The sequence below is a fragment of the Lynx rufus genome, unplaced genomic scaffold (genome assembly GCF_022079265.1).
Source record: "Lynx rufus isolate CCGP_SWC_20201006 ecotype Redwood Valley unplaced genomic scaffold, mLynRuf1.p SCAF_3, whole genome shotgun sequence".
NCBI classification, from domain to species: domain Eukaryota; kingdom Metazoa; phylum Chordata; class Mammalia; order Carnivora; family Felidae; genus Lynx; species Lynx rufus.
Window position 1 is genome coordinate 124781455 of NW_025814845.1, and position 21051 is coordinate 124802505.

The 21051-nt window shown below is 35.9% G+C and overlaps 1 protein-coding gene across 1 annotated transcript in view; it reads right to left on the reverse strand.

The window, feature by feature from the left end:
* Positions 1-21051, reverse strand: part of IQCM (IQ motif containing M) — a 445282-nt gene that overhangs the window by 216849 nt on the left and 207382 nt on the right. The window contains 3 exon segments of the mRNA XM_047092286.1: positions 11784-11810; positions 11813-11881; positions 16817-16951. Coding sequence (XP_046948242.1) covers positions 11784-11810; positions 11813-11881; positions 16817-16951 — 231 coding nt within the window.

The window sequence follows — 21051 nt, forward strand, 5'->3', positions numbered from 1 at the left end:
TTCACGACAGAATTCATGCCCTTGTAAAGAGACACCAGAGATTCTTCTCATCACCTTGTGAGAATACAGTGAGAAGGCAGCCATCTTGAAGCCAGGAAGAGGGTCTTCACTAAGAACTGAATCTGCTAGCACTTTGATCTTGGGCTTCCCAGCCTCTACAGAAGCAGGAGAAATAAATGTCTGTTGTTTAAGCCGCCCAGTCTATGGTATTTTATTATGGCAGCAGGAGCTGATTAAGACACTAGATGTATTTGTGAAATAAATCTTTAATTTCAATGCATTTGTCTTCAGAAACCGCTACAAATGATAATTTCTTGGATATAAGCTGGCAGCTACCAGTTTTTAAAATTCATTATATGCAGCACCAACAAAACTAGGCCCCACAAAGGAGATTGTATACTAGTCATCAGTCTTATTTTTATTTTAACAATAAGAATAATGCTCCCTTTTAATATTTAAACATTTGCTCTGATTAAACAGTCCATTTCTGCTGACTCATAACAGACATTGGCCTGGTACTGTTTATTAACTTTCCTATGAACATATTGTTTATAGCAGGTGTCTGATTAACATAACTGGTCACTGAAGGCTCATTGTTGGCCACATAAGAGAGTAGCTTTGCTTGGCAGCAGAGCCAGCTCCTTTATCACCTCATGTATTTGAATCCTAATCAGATTTAATCTCCTCCTAACATTCCCTTTTGTTGGGTGACTCATACTTGGCTGGCTATGCAAGTGTGTCCTAAGTTCACCAGACCATTGCAAAAAAAAATTTGAATATGTCTCAATAGATATGGTCTTGGGATGCATCAAATGTTTTCACCTTAAAAACCTTAAAAACAACATATAAACTAAATAAAAACATGAGCAACAAGAAGCCCTTTTGGAGCCTGGTAAACAAAGCTGATGCTGCCATGACACCAGACCATCCTATATTCCTACAAAGTGACACATTTGCAATAGATCTATAAGAGATGTCCCATGCTTAAAATCATATACCCCAACACACCAAACAGAATAATCATGAATAAGAAATTATTACCTGGGCAAGCCTATAGGATCTGCAAACGTTTGGCTGGCAAAAAGCTTTGGAAAGTCCGGAGGGGATCAGACTTTTTCTGAAGGGTAACATTCCCTCTTGGCTCCAAGACATGACAGAAGGTGACTGAAGAGTCTACTTTTTTTTTTTTGTTTTTTTTTGTTTTTGTTTTCTTGGGATTTTTTTTTTATATTCTTTTTTTTTTTTATTATTTTTTTTATATATGAAATTTATTGACAAATTGGTTTCCATACAACACCCAGTGCTCATCCCAAAAGGTGCCCTCCTCAATACCCATCACCCACCCTCCCCTCCCTCCCACCCCCCATCAACCCTCAGTTTGTTCTCAGTTTTTAACAGTCTCTTATGCTTTGGCTCTCTCCCACTCTAACCTCTCTTTTTTTTTTTTTTTTTTCCTTCCCCTCTCCCATGGGTTCCTGTTAAGTTTCTCAGGATCCACATAAGAGTGAAACCATATGGTATCTGTCTTTCTCTGTATGGCTTATTTCACTTAGCATCACACTCTCCAGTTCCATCCACGTTGCTACAAAAGGCCATATTTCATTTTTTCTCATTGCCACGTAGTATTCCATTGTGTATATAAACCACAATTTCTTTATCCATTCATCAGTTGATGGACATTTAGGCTTGAAGAGTCTACTTTTTATCATCTCTAGGAGTACAGGCAGATGATACTTTTTCCATTTTTTCCTACTCTAATAATTTTAGAGGAAAGTAGGAAAGATTTTCCTTTCACATCTCTTTCCTTAAAACTGGCATGTATCCTTCATTCTGCTGTGGCTGGTGACATCATCTCTCCCCTTCTTTCTGTATATGCACAAGGGTCTATCCTATGAACTGGATCATAGCAGTGAACAAGAAAGATAAGATCACTGCCATATTGGAAATCAATAGGCAAGTAGAGGAGATAGACAGTTAACAAATAAACAAATACATGTTTGAATGTAAATACATTCAAATATGTAGAAAATATCAAAGAAACGGAGGAGCATAGAGGACAGAAGACAATGAGAGGAAAGCGAGATATTTCAGAAAAGAAAATCAAGAAACGTCTTTCTGAGAAAATAATATTGGAGTAAGCATGTGAGTCAAACTCTTACAAAGTGATCCAAAAGGAAAGAAAGTTCTAAATAGAAGAAATAGTGAGTGTAAAGAATTTAATATATTCAAAAACGTAAAGTCATCAGCCTGACTGGAGCAGAGTAAGCAAAAAGGAGAAGAGTAGGAATTGAGGTCATAAAGGTAAAAAAAAAATGTATCATTTGTTAAGTATTTGAAGTTTATTCTACATGTGACAAAAAGGAACTGGGAAATTTTGATTTTTTAAATTTATTTCAGACATGCAAAAAGAAGTAACAAGAGCAGCAAAAATAAACATGTGTACCCAGCACCCAACTTAAACATTAAAAGAAAGGTTAATCTTCCTTCATATCCTATAGCAATAAAAGAAATGATACTTAGAAATAAGTCTGTTAAGCAAGATGAATAAGTTCTATGGGATCTGCTGTACAACATTGTACCTATAGTCAGCAATCAGCAATACTGTACTATGCACTATAAAAATTTGTTAAGAGGGGAGATCTCATGTTAATTTTTCTTAATATAAAAATATAAAATAAAACAAAAAAGAAAGAAGTCCAATAAAAATGCATAAGACCTTTAGGGAAAAATGAAGAAAACTATTAAAAAACATAAAAGATATAAATATATAATATATAATAAAAACATAAAATGTAAAATATAAAAAAACTTAAAAAATAACCTATACATAAGCACAAAGATTTAATATCCAAAGTTAATTTTCTACAAATTGTTTTGATATTTACTGCATTTTTAATGCAGCTAGAAAGACTAACTCCCACATTTTTATAGAAGTGAAAAAGTCCAAGAAGGTACAAGACAAAAAAAGGCCCTGTCTGGTCCAGTGACTCATTATAAAGCTACACTGACTATGATATTGGTACAGGAATATACTAAGAAAAAAAGAAATAGAATTGAAAACCCAGAAACAGACCCAGATTTAGAAGAGAATTTGATATATGTTAGAAGCAAGATTGCAAATCAGTACTCCAAGAGAGTACTTATTTGATCAAAGAATCAACAAAGCATGCTGGGATAAATAGTTTAAAAGGAAAAAGAAAATATCTTACTCCCACTAAAAACTGAAAATAAAATGTAGGTGCTTTATGTAATCCCTTCTCAATTGTATTCTTACTTTTTCCCTCCCACCACAGTGGTAATGGCTCCTCTCTCACCTGCACACTGAGATGACCTAGTGTGAGTGAGAACATTCCCCTTATCCTTTTATCTATTTCTTTTATCCCATACCCATAACCTGTATACAGCTCAGATTCAGCTGTGCTGGAGAGCTCCCTTTTATGCAAAATATTTCAACAGGAGCTTCCAGAAGTTTCACATGGGCTAAACTTGGCAGCATTTCTGTTAGGATGTTAAGATGGAAGTTTTGGTTCACATTTAGTTTTTGAAAGGATATTTCTGTAGTGCTGGACTCTTGTCCTGTACAATATTGATCTCTCTTCTCTGTGACCGACTGGGGCTCCCTGACATGCCTAGATCTCTAATGAAGCTGTTTCTGCCATGGTGAAGAAAAAAAAAAAACAGTTAATCATGACTCCAAATTTACGATTTTCCCTTACCTCTTTCATGTCTTTATGCTTTTATTACAAATCTATGTACTCTCAAGTAATTAAAAGTTCATGTTGAAAGCCTAAAATTTTTACATAAATTATGTGTCCTTTGACTCATTATTTTTTGAAAAATATTTATCTATGTTGCTACATGTACCATTAGCCCACTACCTGAGTAGTATTTATTACATGTCAGTGATTTTTTATATGTCTAAATTACTTGATAATATGTCTTAAAAAGAAAATGATAGATGGAGAGGTAAGAACAGTCTTTTCTAATTTTGTCTGCTATATCATTTTCATTAGAGATAAGTCATTAGCAAGGAGGGGGAAGATGGAGGTGTTAAGTTTGAGAAGGACTGAATTGTATGAAATATTCTGGGAGAAGAAGAAATTGAATTAACTTAAAAAAATGGAATGAAACTGCCTGGCAGTTCTAGGGGTCCACCTGACATTTATGATCAGAAATTTAAAGTGAAATAAATCAGCATGGTTGTGTTTTTCTCCAGCCATGCCATGTTCATCTTCTTGAACTAGGCAGAGACTTGGCTCTGTCAGATTCAGCCTTTTGGAAATTAAGGCTGGGGAGAGTAAGGAAGTTAATATGTATCGTGAAAAGCTGACATGACTGGATCCATTTTAAATGGAGCTGGAGTGGTCACTGCAGAGAAACTGCCTTACCTCCCTTTATTTGAACTGAGCCATAACCTTTGGACTGGGCAAAAGGGCAAGCAATTGACTTAAGAAGTCAGTAGGAGAAAAGACATGCTGATCACAGGACTGACAGTCCTGAACTTTCTGAAGATAGAATCAGCAGTCAGTCAATGTATAACCCAGAGTAGCTTAGTTTGTTACCACCCATCGAAAAATTTTTCCTTCCATTCTTCAACTCATCTAATCACCTGCTTTTTTTTCCTCATAAAAACCCCTTGCTTTCACCCTACCAGTGGTACACTATTTGGGTTTCTACCTAACTCTGTGCTCCGTGAATTGTAATTCTTTGATCCCAAATAAAAGGCTTTTGGGCCTCACATTACAGCTCTTATTTTCAGGTTAACAGTATGTGTGGGGTACCATGGAATAAATCCAAGCTAAGTAATGGGGAAGGTGAAAGACCCCAAGGGTTATGAATATTATAAATATAGTAAAGTTAATGGATTCAATGTTCCATGTGCTGCAGATTTATTGAAGGGAAAGAAGAGCCATAAAGATGTGAGAGGTGGTCAGGGAGAAGGAAGCTTGAAAAACAGATATTGGAGGCTTGCAGTTGCTGGGAATGACAAAATCCAGTTAGAGCCAAGGAAGCAAGTTGCTATAGGAATATGACCATTAGAAATGAAAATTAAAGAAAATGAGAGCCTAGGTTATGCTCAAAACTGCCAATTGCAAGCACCTCCAGAAAACTGAAGGAACACAGAGAGCTGTAAGTAAACAGAACAAAAGTCATCAAGTTACTATAAATGCCTCAGTCCTGCAAATGTTATATTTAGGGAGCTAGTTATTATCTGCAGAATAACAAGTTTCGAATATGGTAGTTGGTGATGGGCTTCTTTGCCTTTCACTTCAACCAAAAACGTCATGAAGACCATAGTATTAGAAGCATTTCTAGCAATGATTGGTTCTAGGTAGGTACAGAAAACAAAAGTATGGCACAAGCTAGAAATTTACAGTACTTACATGAGCAGTCATCTCATTGCTGAAAAGCAGTACTGCTCTTAACTCCACAATAATCAGAATTTTTTCCAAGGGCAGAGTAAGCAGAGTAAGACTGACCTCCTGGAAATTAGCCAGCTGATATGGGCTATTAATACACGGCAAGTGGGGCACCTGGGTGGCGCAATCGGTTCAGCGTCCGACTTCAGCCAGGTCACGATCTCACGGTCCGTGAGTTTGAGCCCGCGGCAGGCTCTGGGCTGATGGCTCAGAGCCTGGAGCCTGTTTCCGATTCTGTGTCTCCCTCTCTCTCTGCCCCTCCCCCGTTCATGCTCTGTCTCTCTCTGTCCCAAAAATAAATAAACGATGAAAAAAAAAATCTTAAAAAAAAAAATAAAAATACACGGCAAGTGTTCTTACTCTATTTCTGGCTACACCTGCCCAGGGTGAGGTTCACCTGCATGACACATGCACAAGGGCTGAATTTGGGTGCAATTCCCAACACGCCAGTCTTAACTCCATCCTTTCTCTCTCAACAAAAAGTCTTTAGAATTCCAGTACGTTAGAGTGATGCTACACGGATTCTTTCTAATCCATTCAAATTTCTTTCTTACTTTAAAAATTTGGGTATAATAACTTTCTTAGAATCAAATTATTTGGAAATAAGTTTTTAACTTATTTAAATGCATGAGAATGTTATAAGACCTTGGTTAAGAGACATAAGTTTAATAGATTGTTTAATGTTACATGAAAATTGCTATACTAGAAAATATACACAATAAATTGTAGGTATAGAGTCAATTTTGCCTTTTCTGATTAGTACTATGAATTAAACTCCACAAAGAATAAAGAGAAAAAGAAGGTTCTGATATCTGCCTTTTTTGAGCAATTATTAGTGTTGATGGGAGTTACTAACTATAATACATATGCTATGCAAATGTGCTTACATTTGTGTACTTGTTTTTACCTTAAAAGATGACAACTGCATACAAGGATGCATATGAAAATTAAGTCCTCTATATATAAACCACTAAGGAGCATCAGATGAAAAGATGTTTGGTTACTCATCATGCCAAAAATATATATATAAGCATTAGTAGATAAGGAATCATTGGAAAGAATACTTTGAAAGACTATAAATCCAACAACTTTCTGGTAGAAATATGAGGTATTTATGTTAAAATGCCTGAAAAACCATTCCCTGAAAGAATCTTACTCTATAAACATCTCCTTGCATAACAGACCAACGTGACTCATAAGAAAATGCAGCTACAAAACAATATTACCATGTGGATTTCAACATGGAAACAGTCACAGAATTTTAAATTTTGGAAATTGAAATACCAAATGAAACTCATGAGCTTATCACAGCTTTAAAGGCAAACTTTAAGTTAACAAGACTTTAGCATTAACAACTGGCTTCTATGATGCCAAATTGGCAGTTCTCACAAGTATGGTTCTATAGATCTGAATCATAAGCTTGCATTTCAGTACCATTTATAATATACAGAGCATGACAGACTTCACAACCTGGGAACATCATGGTGCCTTACTGAGCAGAGCATAATTTTTTTTTTTAGTTTTTATTTAAATTACACTTACTTAACATACAGTGTAATATTAGTTTCAGGTGTACAATATAGTGATTCAACACTGATTTTTTTTTAATCTTGATTCAAAACTGTTAGAAAATGTGCATTCCTAAAGGTGACTTAAAAAGTGAACTGGGTGAGGTACCTGGGTGGCTCAGATGGTTGAGCATCTAGCTCTTTATTTTGGCTCAAGTCATGATCTCACGTTTTGTGGGTTCTAGCCCCATGTTGGGCTCAGTGCTGACAGTGTGCAGCCTGCTTGGGATTCTCTCACTCCTTCTCTCTCTGCCCCTCCCCTGCTCACACTCTCTCTCAAAATAAATAAACTTAAAAAAAAAGTGGACTAGGTGAGGGGCACCTGGGTGCCTCATTTGGTTGACCGACTGTTGATTTCAGCTCATGATCCCAGGTCATGATCCCAGGGTCATGAGATCGAACCCCCATGTCATACTCCACACAGAGTGCAGAGCCTGGTTAAGATTATCTCTCTTTCTCCTTCTGCTCCACTCCCCTCTTCCCCCACCCCCGCTCTCTAAAATAAAATAAAATTAAAATTAAAATTAAAATTAAATTTAAAAAGTGGACTGGGTGAGATTGGCAAAACTCACTTGACTGTCAAGGGCTGAAAATTACTCTAATTCCTTTGACAGTTTTCACTTCACTGGGGGAATTAATGGGACTCTGGATCAAATGGAATGCCAGAAAACACACACACACACACACACACACACACACACACACACACAGCTCTTTAATGCTTTTTGATGTTGGAATACTTATATCATAAAATGTTGCATTTCATAAGACTTTCTGATGAAATATTTTATATTAATGTTTCATTAATCAACAACTTGCTAGCAAAGTTGTTTTCAATATTTCATACCCCTGATACTATAGTAATTTAATCATATAAAACAAAGACTAGCTAGTGGATTTTTGCATGTTAAGAGTATTGGGTGTGTAATCTTAATAAACAGTGATCTAACAAAAGGAGCCTAAAACCTTGCCCTCTAATAGACTTATGAAAGTAATTATACCTTTATTGAAGTTACACTCCTCTCAAACCCCTGCTGTTCCTGCTGTTTCTTGAAGATGGTTATTCTCTACTTAACGAAAACAGACAGGCCTTAAAAGAATAGCTAGTGTTAAGTCATATTACACAATTTAATCAGATTCTCTATGTAGCTTATAACAATGGTCCAAATATTTCAACCCAAACAATAAAAGACTCAAAGCCTTAAAAAAAAAAAAAAAAAATCCCAGAATGGCTAATTAGACTACCTTACTAATTGGAGTAACAACTCACATGACTGCAGGAAGACAGGAAAGAGGGGAAAGGGGAAAGTCTTTCACTGGCCCAGATCATTCCCAGGGCATATCATTAGCATAGGCTTTCACAGGCTTTGCACAGCCATAGCTAGGGTGAAAGAAGGCATTAACAGAATGAAATAATGAAATATGAGACAAAATATCAAGAACCATCTTTAAAAAGTGTTAGGGGAGAAAGCAGGCAAAACTGTGGGAGCAGCTGCTTGGATTACATAGCTGAAGCATGGTGGTGAGAGACAGATCTTACAGGGTTGCTCTTTGCCCCTAGGGTCTGGTCCCTCTAGTTTATGCAGGGGTGTTCAAGTTCTAGAGAAACATGTTTAAATAGCTCCTAACTGACACAAAACTGATATATGTATCCAAAGTCTAATATGAATTGTGTATTTGAAAATATCCATTTCCAATAGATAACAGGTGAATACATAGGATTCAAAACAAGAAGAACAGTATAAGAAGAAACCACTGTCAACTAGATCTCAGTGAATGATCTGACATCTTTTAGTCAGCAGTTTTAGTAATACCACACTCTCTCCAGTTACCCACAGATTTCTCCTCTTCACCGTTACCAGCTGACCTAAAAATTCTAATTTGCCTTGCACAAATCTCTCTTTTATGTGTGAAACCTCTTTCTCTTATGATCTAGTTAACTCATGCAACAATGATTGACATTACCTTCAACATTCTCTATAACCTTTTCTGACTTCCAAACTTAAGACATGACATTTGTATTAGTGCTCGATACTATTGTGAATATATAAACATTTACAACCTTGTATTTATCTAGTTATATATGTCCATGTCCCTCCTGTTATTAAGTGGATTTTTGAGACCTTTGAACCACAATATATTTCACAGCACATATAAAGTGCTCAAAATGTATTTGTTGAAATTGTTGTTGAAATTTGTTGTTACAATTTTATCAAAAAAGATTCTGGATTGCCACAACCACGGAAGGCATCCATGTAGTATGCTCTAATTCATTTCTTTTCACTTCATAACTTATTCCTGAAATCATCAGAGAAGAGAATGTGTTTTTACCTTTCACGTGGCTGAAAGCATCAGAAAATATCTACTAAAACACCAGAAAAAAAAAAGTTGCAACCTGCTATACAAAGGCTATAGACACCACTGACAAAATCTTTACTTTTTTGTAATGCATGGAAAGAGTATCGGTTCATGGGAGTTTTGCAGTACACCCATCAGAGTAGATGGGACAAACATCAAACACTTTTAAGTACTTGATATTACTTTTTTTTTTTTAAGTTTATTTATTTTGAGAGAGAGAGAGAGAGCGAGCGAGCAAGCATGAGCAGGGGAGGGGCAGAGAGAGAGGGAGAGATTAAATCCCAAGTAGTTCTCCACAGGGTCAGCCAAAGCCAGACACAGAGCCCAATTCCATGAACCATGAAATCATGACCTGAGCCGAAATCCAGAATTCGATGCTTAATTGACTGAGCCACCCAGGTGCCCCAACACCAAATACTTCTAAAGGGATCCAGTGTTCTATAACACAAGTACATGAAATTCTGCTAAAGAACTTCATGACAAATCGGTTCAGGATTCTTCTAGAATTCTTCTAGATTCTTCTAGGAAGTGGAGGTGATAGTAAAAGGAGTATTATCATTATATAGTCATTAGAATAGGTGCCAAACTTTCCTAACACTGACCACATGCTCAAAGTCATCTTTATTAAGTCATTTCAGATCATTTTGTCCTAAGAATTCTACTCATTTACTTGCCTCCATATTTTTTGAGCATTCTGTCTTTCTCTAGTGAACAAATTTAGATCACTAGGTCATAGGTTTTACTGAACTGGGTCATGACAATAGTATGAAGAACCAGTATCAGTATGTCTAACATGAACATTATTCCTCCTACCCACCCCCCCCACCCCCAGCCAGACACCAATCAACCAGGAAGCTAAATTGATTTGAAGAAGTAGGAAAAACTCCACATCTATTGACATTGAATAGTATATATAACACAATTGATAAGAAATAAATGGAGAGACACTGCAGCTGTGCTAGCCTGAATTCAGTCTGAGTTGGGGCAGGCACTGGCAAGCCGGAAATTTCAGAGGCATATTTCGAAATGAGAAAGCCACAGAATGGCTTGACACACATCCCAAGCTAACTGGAAAACAATGGGAATGAACAGGAAAGACCCAAGAGTACCAGTGGAAGGTAGAATATGAGGCAGATGTAAAATATGAGCACATTCGAGCACTGAATGTACTCCCAACCCACACACACAGATCAGGCAGAGGCTGGAAACCTTAATGGCTCAAGGTGTTTGAGTAAACACTCTGTCTAATCATAGGCTGACAGCTAGGTTATACAGAATCAGAGATAGTTTTTTCAAAAGCCACTCTAAAAAAATTAAAACAATGACTGAGCAGAGAAATGAACAGCCAAACACCTGGGGGAGACAGATCAGATTCCAGATATTAAGTCCAGAGAAGTTACTAAATAAATAAATAAACCCTTGGAAAGGGGACGCCAGAATCCATAGTTGCAACAACATATTACCTAAAATGTCCAGTATTCAACAAAAATAACAATAGAAACATTCAAATAAATAGGAAAGTGTGACCAATACTCAGGGGAAAAACAGCAGTCAACAAAAATTAAGTCTGAATGGACTTACATATTAGATTTAGCAGATGAAGACATCAAAGATGCTACTATAAATGTGCTCAAATAATTGAAATAAATTATATTTAAAGAATTAATGGGAAATATGACAATTACTCAAAAATGGGCATTATCACGATAAACAGAATCTGTAAAAAAAATAAATGGATTCTAGCATTGAAAAATGTAATAACTGTGGGGAATAAGCTTAGGAGTTCCCTGAGCCTGCACTGATGGGTTAACAAGGCATAAAGAATTAGAAAGCCATAGGATGTACACACCCAAGTTTGGGTAAACAAGATTAGGTAAATAAGATTAGGTAAACAGGGCAAAGTCCCCCTGTGTAGGAGAAGCAGGGCAAAGGCCTCCAGTATAGGACAAAGGTACAGGAACAGAGAATCTCAGGATGAAAACATCCAAGACGAGGTAAACAAGATTAGGTAATTCAGGGTAGAAATGCCCCCCCAATTTAGTACAATAGCCGAAAGCTGCTTTCACAGGAAGGACCAAATTAGGTAAAAAGGTAAATAGAGCTATAGATTGCAGTGGGGCAAAGTTGCCCAGAGGGGAGCTAATTAGCAAAAGAAAGGTGCCTTGTTGACCCTGAGGTAGCATGCTGGGTCTTTCTGGTCTCCTAGACCAGTTTAGGTAAACAGAGGTGAGGACTCAGTCTGCTGTGAACAACCTTCTGTCTGGTGCCAGGATTTTGTTTTGTATTGACCCAAACTCCTAACACCGCATATCTTCAAAACCCCCTTTCCCTACACACCCATGACTTAATGTTCATGATTTCATTGTCTCTTTGTGCGCATCCATCACCACATTTGTAAGCCTTCTGATCCTAATAAAAATGGAGCAAGGACCCTTACTTGGGGCTCTTGTTTCCTCCTGGACATTAGCCTCTCTCTCATTTTTAATCCTGTGTCCCGTTTTCTTGCTGGACAAGAGAGAACTCCAGACACAGAGTCTATGACAAATAAAAAATGAAAAATTTACAAAACAGGCTCAGCAACAGATTTGAGAAGACAGAAGGCAGAAAGTAAACTTGAAGATAGATCAATAAATATTATCCACTTTTAAGAACAGAACAAGGAGCTCCTGGGTGGCTCTTCAGTTGAGTGTCCAACTTTGGCTCAGGTCATGATCTTACAGTCTGTGATTTCAAGCCCCGTATTGGGCTCTGTGCTGACAGCTCAGAGCCTGAAGCCTGCTTTGGATTCTGTGTCTCCCTCTCTCTGTGCCCCTCTCCCTGCTCATACTCGCTCTCTTTCTCTCCCTCTCTCTGTCTTTTAAAAATAAAGAACAAAAATTGAAAAAAAGGTAAACACAGCCTCTGAGACCTCTGGGACACATGAAGTGTACTCATATAAATGTAATAAGAGTCTAAGAAGGAAAGGAGAGAGGGGAAAATGTACCAAAAAATGGCTGAAAAAATGACAAATTTGATGAAACATTAATCTACAGATCCAAGAAGTTCAATGAACCCCAAGTATGATAAACATGGGTGATCCATGATCCATACCCATGTCTGTGGTATTTTGTTACGACAGACCTAGCAAATGAATACACCAAGCAATGCCTGTGTCAAAGATGACACTGCAGATCAGGTAGACATTCCACATGCTATGTCAGTATGTAAATGCCCTCTATCCCTTTAGCCACAATCTCAGAAAAAAGGGAATGAAAAGCCAGACTGACTGAAATTCAATTTTGATGGATAGAAGCTAGAAATAAAAATTAACTTGTTGTAGAAAAACAGTAAGGGGGTGCCTGGGTGGCTCAGTTGGTTGACTGTTTGACTCTTAATTCAGCTCGTCCGGCTCTGGGCTCAGTGTGGAAACTGCTTAAGATTCTCTCTCTCTCTCTCTCTCTCTCTCTCTCTCCTTCTGCCCCTCTCCCCTGCTCATGCTCTCTCTCTCTTTTTCTTTCTCAAATAAAAGGAAAAAAAATAAAAACAGTGAGTTTATGAGCTGAGATTTGTACCAACAACATAAATATATAGTGTGATCAAATTTTTATTATATAAAAAAAGAAGATTGTCAGATAGTCTCCCCAAATGTTAATAGTAGCACTAGGAAATCCATATAAGACCTGACTACCTATTCTATTTGACCCCTAGTCAGTAGCTGGAACACAAAATAACCAGTAATTTTCATTTCATCTTTTGTTTTTAGGGTGTGTCTTCAGCATTTTATAATAAATATGTGCTAAATGTTTTTAGAAGTTATTTAAAATAAGGTTCCAATACTTCTGTATTTTTTTACTGCCAGAATTTGCCCATGTCTCACATTTCCTATACCCTAGAATCTCTTCCTATCTTTTTAAATCCTCTTTAACCCCTTTCCTGGATAATTAAAATTTTATCATTAGAGTGTCTGTTCATATGAAAAAAATTTAAGGAAAAATAATTATACATTTCTAATTTAATAACATAAAACCTTTTCTCTAGAAAACAGCAAAAAATTCAGTGTTGTCCATTTATGGTGGACAAAGCTGTGCCCTGAGGAGCAGGAGGCCCAGGATTTAGTTATAGTTTGCTACTAACTAGTCAGGGAACTTGAAATAATTTACATTCCATTTTAGGCCACAGTTTCTTCAGATGCATAGAATATGTTAGGTTAAATAACATACAGGTAATTTCTGGGTTTCTGATTTTAAGGTTTTTGTCTAGAGCTCCATAGTGAAAATGGACTTGTCTTCATTATTACTGTGTGTTCATTTTAACTGCAGAAAATAAACTAAACGTTCTATTTGCATGCTGGAAAAATACTGGAAAACACTCAAAGTTCAAATTTCTAAAAATTTAGGCAGATGATAAGAGAACAGATGATATAGAACCACAGTGTATTATTTTCCTTACTTTCAGATATGCCTTTCTGTAGTTTTTAGTTTCATTTGTTGAGATTTAAATGAATATCAAATAATATCATGTTTGCATACTCTTCAGCTTTTAAGATCAATGCATGCATGTAGCCTAAGATCAATGCATACATGTAGCCTGAAGTTGCTTCATTTTCCCAAGGGAAGATTTTCAGACAAAAATCGTGTCCTCAGTCACAAATTTTTTTGTTACCATAGTGATGAGAATAAAGAATGGGGGTGGGGGAGCTAAAAATACCTGAATACATACAGACAGTTTTAGGAATGTGACCTGCTTGGTGTCATACACCAAAGAAGTTAATCAATTGAATTAAGTACATATGCGTTAGGTAAAATATGCTACTGGGTGAAAAAATGCGTAGGTTTCACATCTGGCGCTATTATCCCAATCAAAGAAGTCAGTATGAATGAAGATGACTGACAATCTAAAACACATAAAATCAGATTATTTTAAAAATGGAATATATACCAGAAGCAAGTAGAAAACCATTAATTTAGCTTCATTTCTCATAATTTTTTTTCCATTAGTTAGGATATTTCCATTTCAAATGAAAGCTTCTTATGCACCAAAAGAATTTTTTCAAGTGGATGGAGCAACATAATTGGACATATATTTTAAATTATGTTAGAGTGGCTCCTTTCTGTAAAAAAAAAAAAAAAAAAAAAAAAAAAAAAAAAAAAAAACACTTCCCAATTTCAGGCAGTATAATAAAAACAATATGTTTTAAAACTAAGTTTTCTTTTGAAAATTCTAGTTTTAATAAGAAATTTCATAAACTCAATCATTTGCAGAAAACCTACTATATTGCAAGGCATTAGGCTAGTCTGTGAAAGATCAACAAAAGGCAGTACTTGCTGTCAAGAATGTTTTCATCATCTAATTATGCTTTCATAACATCGACTTTTAAAGTATCTTCACATAGTAAAATGGAAGCAACACCGAACCTAACTTAAAGAGACCAGGAGTCAAGTTCCAACTCTACTAGTGAGCTTAGAAAAGTCTCTTCTAAAGTCTCAGCCCTGTCATCTGTAAAATGAGCATAAATGAACACACAGTTCATTGTGATATAAGAGAGGGTGGAAACCAACAAAAAAACATTCAGTAAACAAGCTCTATAGAATGAATCAGTATACAAAGAGATTCAACAGTTAAACATTTTCAACATAAAAAATTATCAAAACTATTAAGTATACTTACAAATTTTTTAAGAATAATGAAAGCAAACATTACTGAGCACTTGTATTGGGACACATATTTTAAATAAATTATTTCATTTAAACTTCATAACAGTCCAATTGACTTAGATAGTATTATCTTTGTTTTATGGTTGAGAAAAATAAGGCATAGCAGAGATAAATAAATTGTCCAAAGATACAACCAGTAAGTGGTGAAGCCAGGAATTAAACCCAGGAGAGCTAATGCCAGAGCCATACTCTAAATCTAAGCTTATATGATATATTCCAAAATAATCAGTAGAGGGAAATATTTCTATGAAACTGTTAATTTGAAAACAAAATTATATTTTAGATTACTAACACTGATCAGTATAAGTTTTAAAATGTCTAATTCATGCTATTTTGCTGCATTTAATTTTTTCATTATTATTTATTATAAAGAAAAATGAAAACAATTTAAACATGCAATGATAAATAGCTTATAGAACCTCCATATGACAGATTATCACCCAGTCATTAATAATGCTGTGAAAGGTATGGCTTGGAAACTTGTAAGCATTGGTAAGCAAAAAAAGCAGATTTTTAAACATGTAGAAAATAATCTCACTTTTCATAAAAATAATGTCATATACATAGAAAAAAATAGGAAAGATAGACATCAAATGCTTACAATTATTATTTCTTAGCAGTTTTGTATATTTATACATTCCTAAATTTTCTATAATAAACATTCTAGGTTTTTGTCATTAGAAAAAAAAATTAAACAATCTAGTCATGACTACTAAAGCACAAAATGACTTAGATGCTTCTGCCAATCTGTGAGCAAATAGTTATTGAGAGTCGAGAAAACTGTTCTAGGTACTAGGGATACAGCAGTGGCAAAGCAAAGTCATAGGTAATAAATTAGGTAAACTAAAAATTAAGAAAGAGAACTTCAAACCTATAATGAATCTCCAACTTTGTCACTCTGACCCTAATCAAATCTTCCTACAGGTATATGAGTCCTTTTCCTGTATTTAAAGTTTATTTATTTATTTTGAGGGGCAGGGGAAGGGGCAGAAAAAATGGGAGAAAGAATCCCAAGCAGTTTCCTCAGTGTCAGTAGAGAGCCCCACACAGGGCTCATTTTCACAGTTTTTCTCAGTTAAACTGTGAACACACCATCCATCATCTCTAAACATAACAGCAAGCTATAGCACTATTATGGTCATAGAAACATTCAGAAGAACCTTAAGGAATTAAGGAAAACTTGTTGATATTCCCCACATCTTCGTGACAATTTTCACGGGATGTTCTTCCATTTAAATTATTAAGTATTCTCATACAATACTATCCTTTCACCTATTTACTGTTCAGAAAATAAAGGATTTTCTAACTGTAAAATTCTATTGAAATAGTTTACAATGTTTAAATATTTAAACTTGGCTATGTTCTTCAGTACCAAATCTAGCTATCCGGTAGAAAGATTTTTGGCATCAGTAGTTAAAATATAGTGGCTTAAAATACACTATGTTAGACGTAATTTATATTGTATCAAAAATATATTAAAATCTTAAAAACTTAAAATAACCTCCTCCGCCCCTTTAAAAAACGTGTGTTACATTAACTTCTTTGAATCATCCTTAAATTTCTTCTTTTATATATATTAAAATCAGATTTTTAAACCTTTAGGAAAAGGATTTTATAAGACAAATTTAATGGAAAAGAAACATGGGAACAATTTAAATTTAAATTATATTTAAATTAAATAAGAGAAGGAAGGAAGGAAAGAACAAGGGAGGAAGAAAAGGAGGAGAGGGAAAGACAAAGTAAGAGAAAAGAAGACAAGAAATGGGAAACCACTCACCTTTATGGACCAGGTCCCAAACTTCATCAATTTGCTGCTGGATTGGGAAATGACCACACTCATTGAAGAATTTAAGGAGCTCGCTTCTTTCCAATCCTTGCCAATCTTCTCTCTTAGCAAACATTGTTTCATAGACTAAAAGAAAGACATAAAATATTTTCTTTTTTTTTTAATGATGGAAATTTGGGAGAATGAGAAAGTTGATTTCATAACTATTTACTTAAGAGGGCAGTTCTTTTTTTTTTAATGTTTATTTATTTTTGAAGGAGAGAGAGATAGAGCGTAAGTGGGGGAGAGAGGGAGAGAGAGGAAGACACAGAATCTAAAGCAGGCTCCAGGCTCTGAGCTGCCAGGGCTAGCACAGAGCCTGAAGCGGGGATGGAACTCACAAACCACAAAATCGTGACCTGAGCCGGTTGGATGCTTAACCGACAGAGCCACCCAGGCGCACCAAAATATTTTCATTATAAATACTCTGTCAAGTACAAACTACCAGAAAGCTTCATCTAACTTCAAAGGAACTTTACCTCCAGTTTTATTTTTATGTCTTGATTAGAGTAGCATTATGGCGACCTCCTGGGGAAGGCTAGAAGGAAATGGGGCATGCTTCTCCTTCCTACATTCCACAGTAGTCAGATTTGGACCTGTTTCTGCAGGAGAACACTGGCATCCTCTGGCCTGGTTTACATGACAATTGCCCATGGATCATGCATACATCAATGCTCAAATCACATTGTAAGATATAACTTTGATGTCAGGATTCATTTTTCATTAGTTCCCCTAATTTTTTCTTGTCTTTCAGGCTTCTATCTACGTTCTAACCACTCGTATAATTGATTCTCCTCTGGACTATTTATTCTGCTTCTGATTTTGCCCCTAAATGGAATGATGTCTATTTTTTGTTCACTGACTTCATGTATTCTTCCTTCCTAGTTAAGGTCACTTGGTTCAAGTGACCACAGAAAGTGACCTTGCCACTCTTCGCTCAAGGTTTCCACAGAAAACCACTCAGTTGGGTCATCCTTCACCCATCTCCTATACTTGGCATTAATGGGAGTTAGACAATAACCAAGAAAACTGATACATACATTTTACAAGTGTAGCTCCCCATAAAGAGTTTATTTTTTCTTTTCAAAATGGGATACTAAACCTGTACTCTGAAGTATGATTGATTCGCCCCATGATGAGGATTGTCAATCAGTGAACAGAATGACAGGGTCTGCCTCAGTACAGGTTTAGTTCTGAAATACGGGCTCCAAATGACAAAGAGCACTAGAATGCTTTCTAACAGAACTTAAGGTACAATCCTGGCACTCAACCACATGGACTTCAACTTTCCATTTATTTACTTATTTGTTTGGTTGAGGTGGACAGTCATGAAATATCAACAAATTCAAGAAATACTTAGTGATTGCCTAAATATAAGCCACTATTCCAGAACCTAAAACACAGCAGTAAAATAAATTCATATGTAGAGTATCTATGGCTTTTTCTCTCTTTTCAAGGAGGCAAACTAGGGTCACCTGGGTGTCTCAGTAGTCTAAGCATTGGACTTTGGCTCAGGTCATGGTATCATAGTTTGTGAGTTCAAGCCCCGTACTGGGCTCTGTGCTGACAGCTCAGAGCCTGGAACCTGGTTTGGATTCTGTCTCCCTCTCTCTCTCTGCCCCTCCCCCACTCATGTTCTGTGTCTCTCTCCTGAATTCAAAAATAAATAAACCTTTTATTTACTTGTTTAGTTTTTATTAAAAAAAAACTTTTATTTATTTAGTTGGCTTTTTTCTTAAAAAAAAAAAAAAGGGAAATTGCTCAAATGAGCAAACTAGAGCAGTTGCTGTTGGTGCCCCATCCATATGGCCTTGTCCCTGGCATTTCTGTGAATGCTGACCTTTCAATTGCCAGCATCTCATTCCACTGCCTCAGGGCTCCCTCTGGCTGCAGGACTCCACTCTGCCCACCTATGCAGCAAGTCAGAAGGGCCAGGGAATTAAGGCCCACAGTGCAGTGGCCCTCAACCACTGGCCATCCCTCAACTGAGAGTTGGTGTATAAAGACCCAGCACTTAAGGAAAGTTGTCTACACTGTTCCCTAGAGGGATCGAGCTCTAGTTGATGGTAATCTGCTGGATAATGCATCCTTTTTTGACTTCCATCCCTTCCCTATCTTACTTCATTCCACTAACAGTATTTGCTGGGATCAACTTTCAAATAAGTTAGTTCTACGTGAATTCTTGTCTCAGGGTCTGATTCTGGAAAAATCCAAACTAGTGCAAAAAGAATGCCACTTTTTACTTTTCTGTTTAAGTAAATATACTTCTCCTTGAAAAAGTATATATATCTTCATCAGTTTTTCATTTAATCAGTTTTAGATGCTTCTCAGTAGATCAAACTGATATACATATTAACATTATGGTCATGTAACTATATTAATAGATAATAATGTCCTTAACCTGTATATTATGCTGAAAAGCAAATGTTCAACAACACACTAGCAGAATTAATATTCTAGGCAGGTTTAATTAGGGTCATTACAAAACTTAAATCATGAAAATTAATGACATTTTCTGGTCATTAAAAGATTCTTGAAAATGTGTATAGATACCTGCAAAATATCACCCAATTAGCAATACACATATGGAAGGGATGGAGAATTTTCTAAGGAACATAGGGCAAATAAGAACTTGCAAATTCTGTGGACTCTAGAGTTACTTAATCCTTAATGCAAAGGGGCGCCTTAGTCGGTAATTCTTTAAATCATTCATTTAGCTAATTCTCTTCCACTGTTTAGATCCTACACTGGACAGAGCACCATTGGTCCTAAGTGGACTGGACTCCTTTATGTACTTACCTCATGTCAGCCTATCCTCCACAAAACAGCCAAAGGGATGTGTTCAATCATAAGTCATATCATAGCCCTTGGATAACAGTCCTCCATGGGCTTCCCAACCTTTTCAAGGTAAAATCCAATGGTCTATAAAACCTGACACAGCCTATGCTCCTGCTCCCTGCTACCTGTCCCATCTCATTCTGCTCTGTTCTTGCTCCATTCCAACAGCAGTAATAGTTTCCTCCAATACTAACAGCCTCCAACTTTGTGCCTTTGTGCTTGGGGCTCCCTCTGCCTAGAACATTCTTCCTCCATGTATCCACTTGGCTCCCTTCTGGCTTTTTTTTTTTAAGACTTTAAGTAATTTTCAGCTCAAAACCACCAGAGTCCAGACCAGAAAAATGAACCACATTAGCTCTTTTTCAAAATGAGAGATTAAGATGCAATGAGGGTAAAATCTGCAGCTAAAATCAAAGAGGAGAAACGGTGGGAAGAAAGTAAAACAGAAAAATAAGCAAGATTCTATAAGGTTAAAAAATGAATTTAGTGACAGACTTGGGGATGAAGACAAGACTAACTGTGTGAAATAGTGGGAGTATTTTGGAAAGTATATGTGATTTGGTAGTCAGTAGCTTAAAATATAAAATGAGTGGAAAAGAAAAGGTGTTCAGTGTAATAACTGTAAGAAATGTAAGGTCCTAGTAATTATTTTGATAAAATGATAATATTTGTACAGTAATCTCAATTAGAGAATATAAAATTACTGTCCATTAAAGAGTATTGAGAATACCTCATATTAACTATAATTAATAACACTGTATTACATATTTAAAAGTTGCCTAGGCAGTAAATGTTAAAAGTTCTCATCAAAAGAAAAAGAAAAAAAAAACTTGCAACTATGTATGGTGACCAATGCTAACTAGACTTATTGTGATGATCATTTTGCAATATACATGAATATTGAATCCTGTTGTACACCTGAAACTAAGAGAATGTTATATATCAATTACACTTCAATTTTTTAAAGTTCGTTTGTTTATTTATTTACTTATTTATTTATTTATTTATTTATTTATTTATTTATTTTGAGAGAGGGAGGGAGAGAGAGGGAGAGAGGGAGAGAGGGAGAGAATGAATCCCAAGCAGGCTCCACAGTGTCAGTGCAGAGCCCAACTCGGGGTATGAACTCATGAACCACGAGATCATGACCTGAGCCAAAATGAAAGTCAGATACTTAACCGACTAAGCAACCCAGGCATCCAACACCTCAATTTAAAAAAAAGAAAAAAAAAAGAAAAGAAAAAAAACTGTAAAAAAAATTATAATAAAACAAAATTATTATACAACAAAAAAAATTATCTTTTTGAATTTTGTATATAGGTGTAGAGTTTATGTATAAAAGTTGTAAA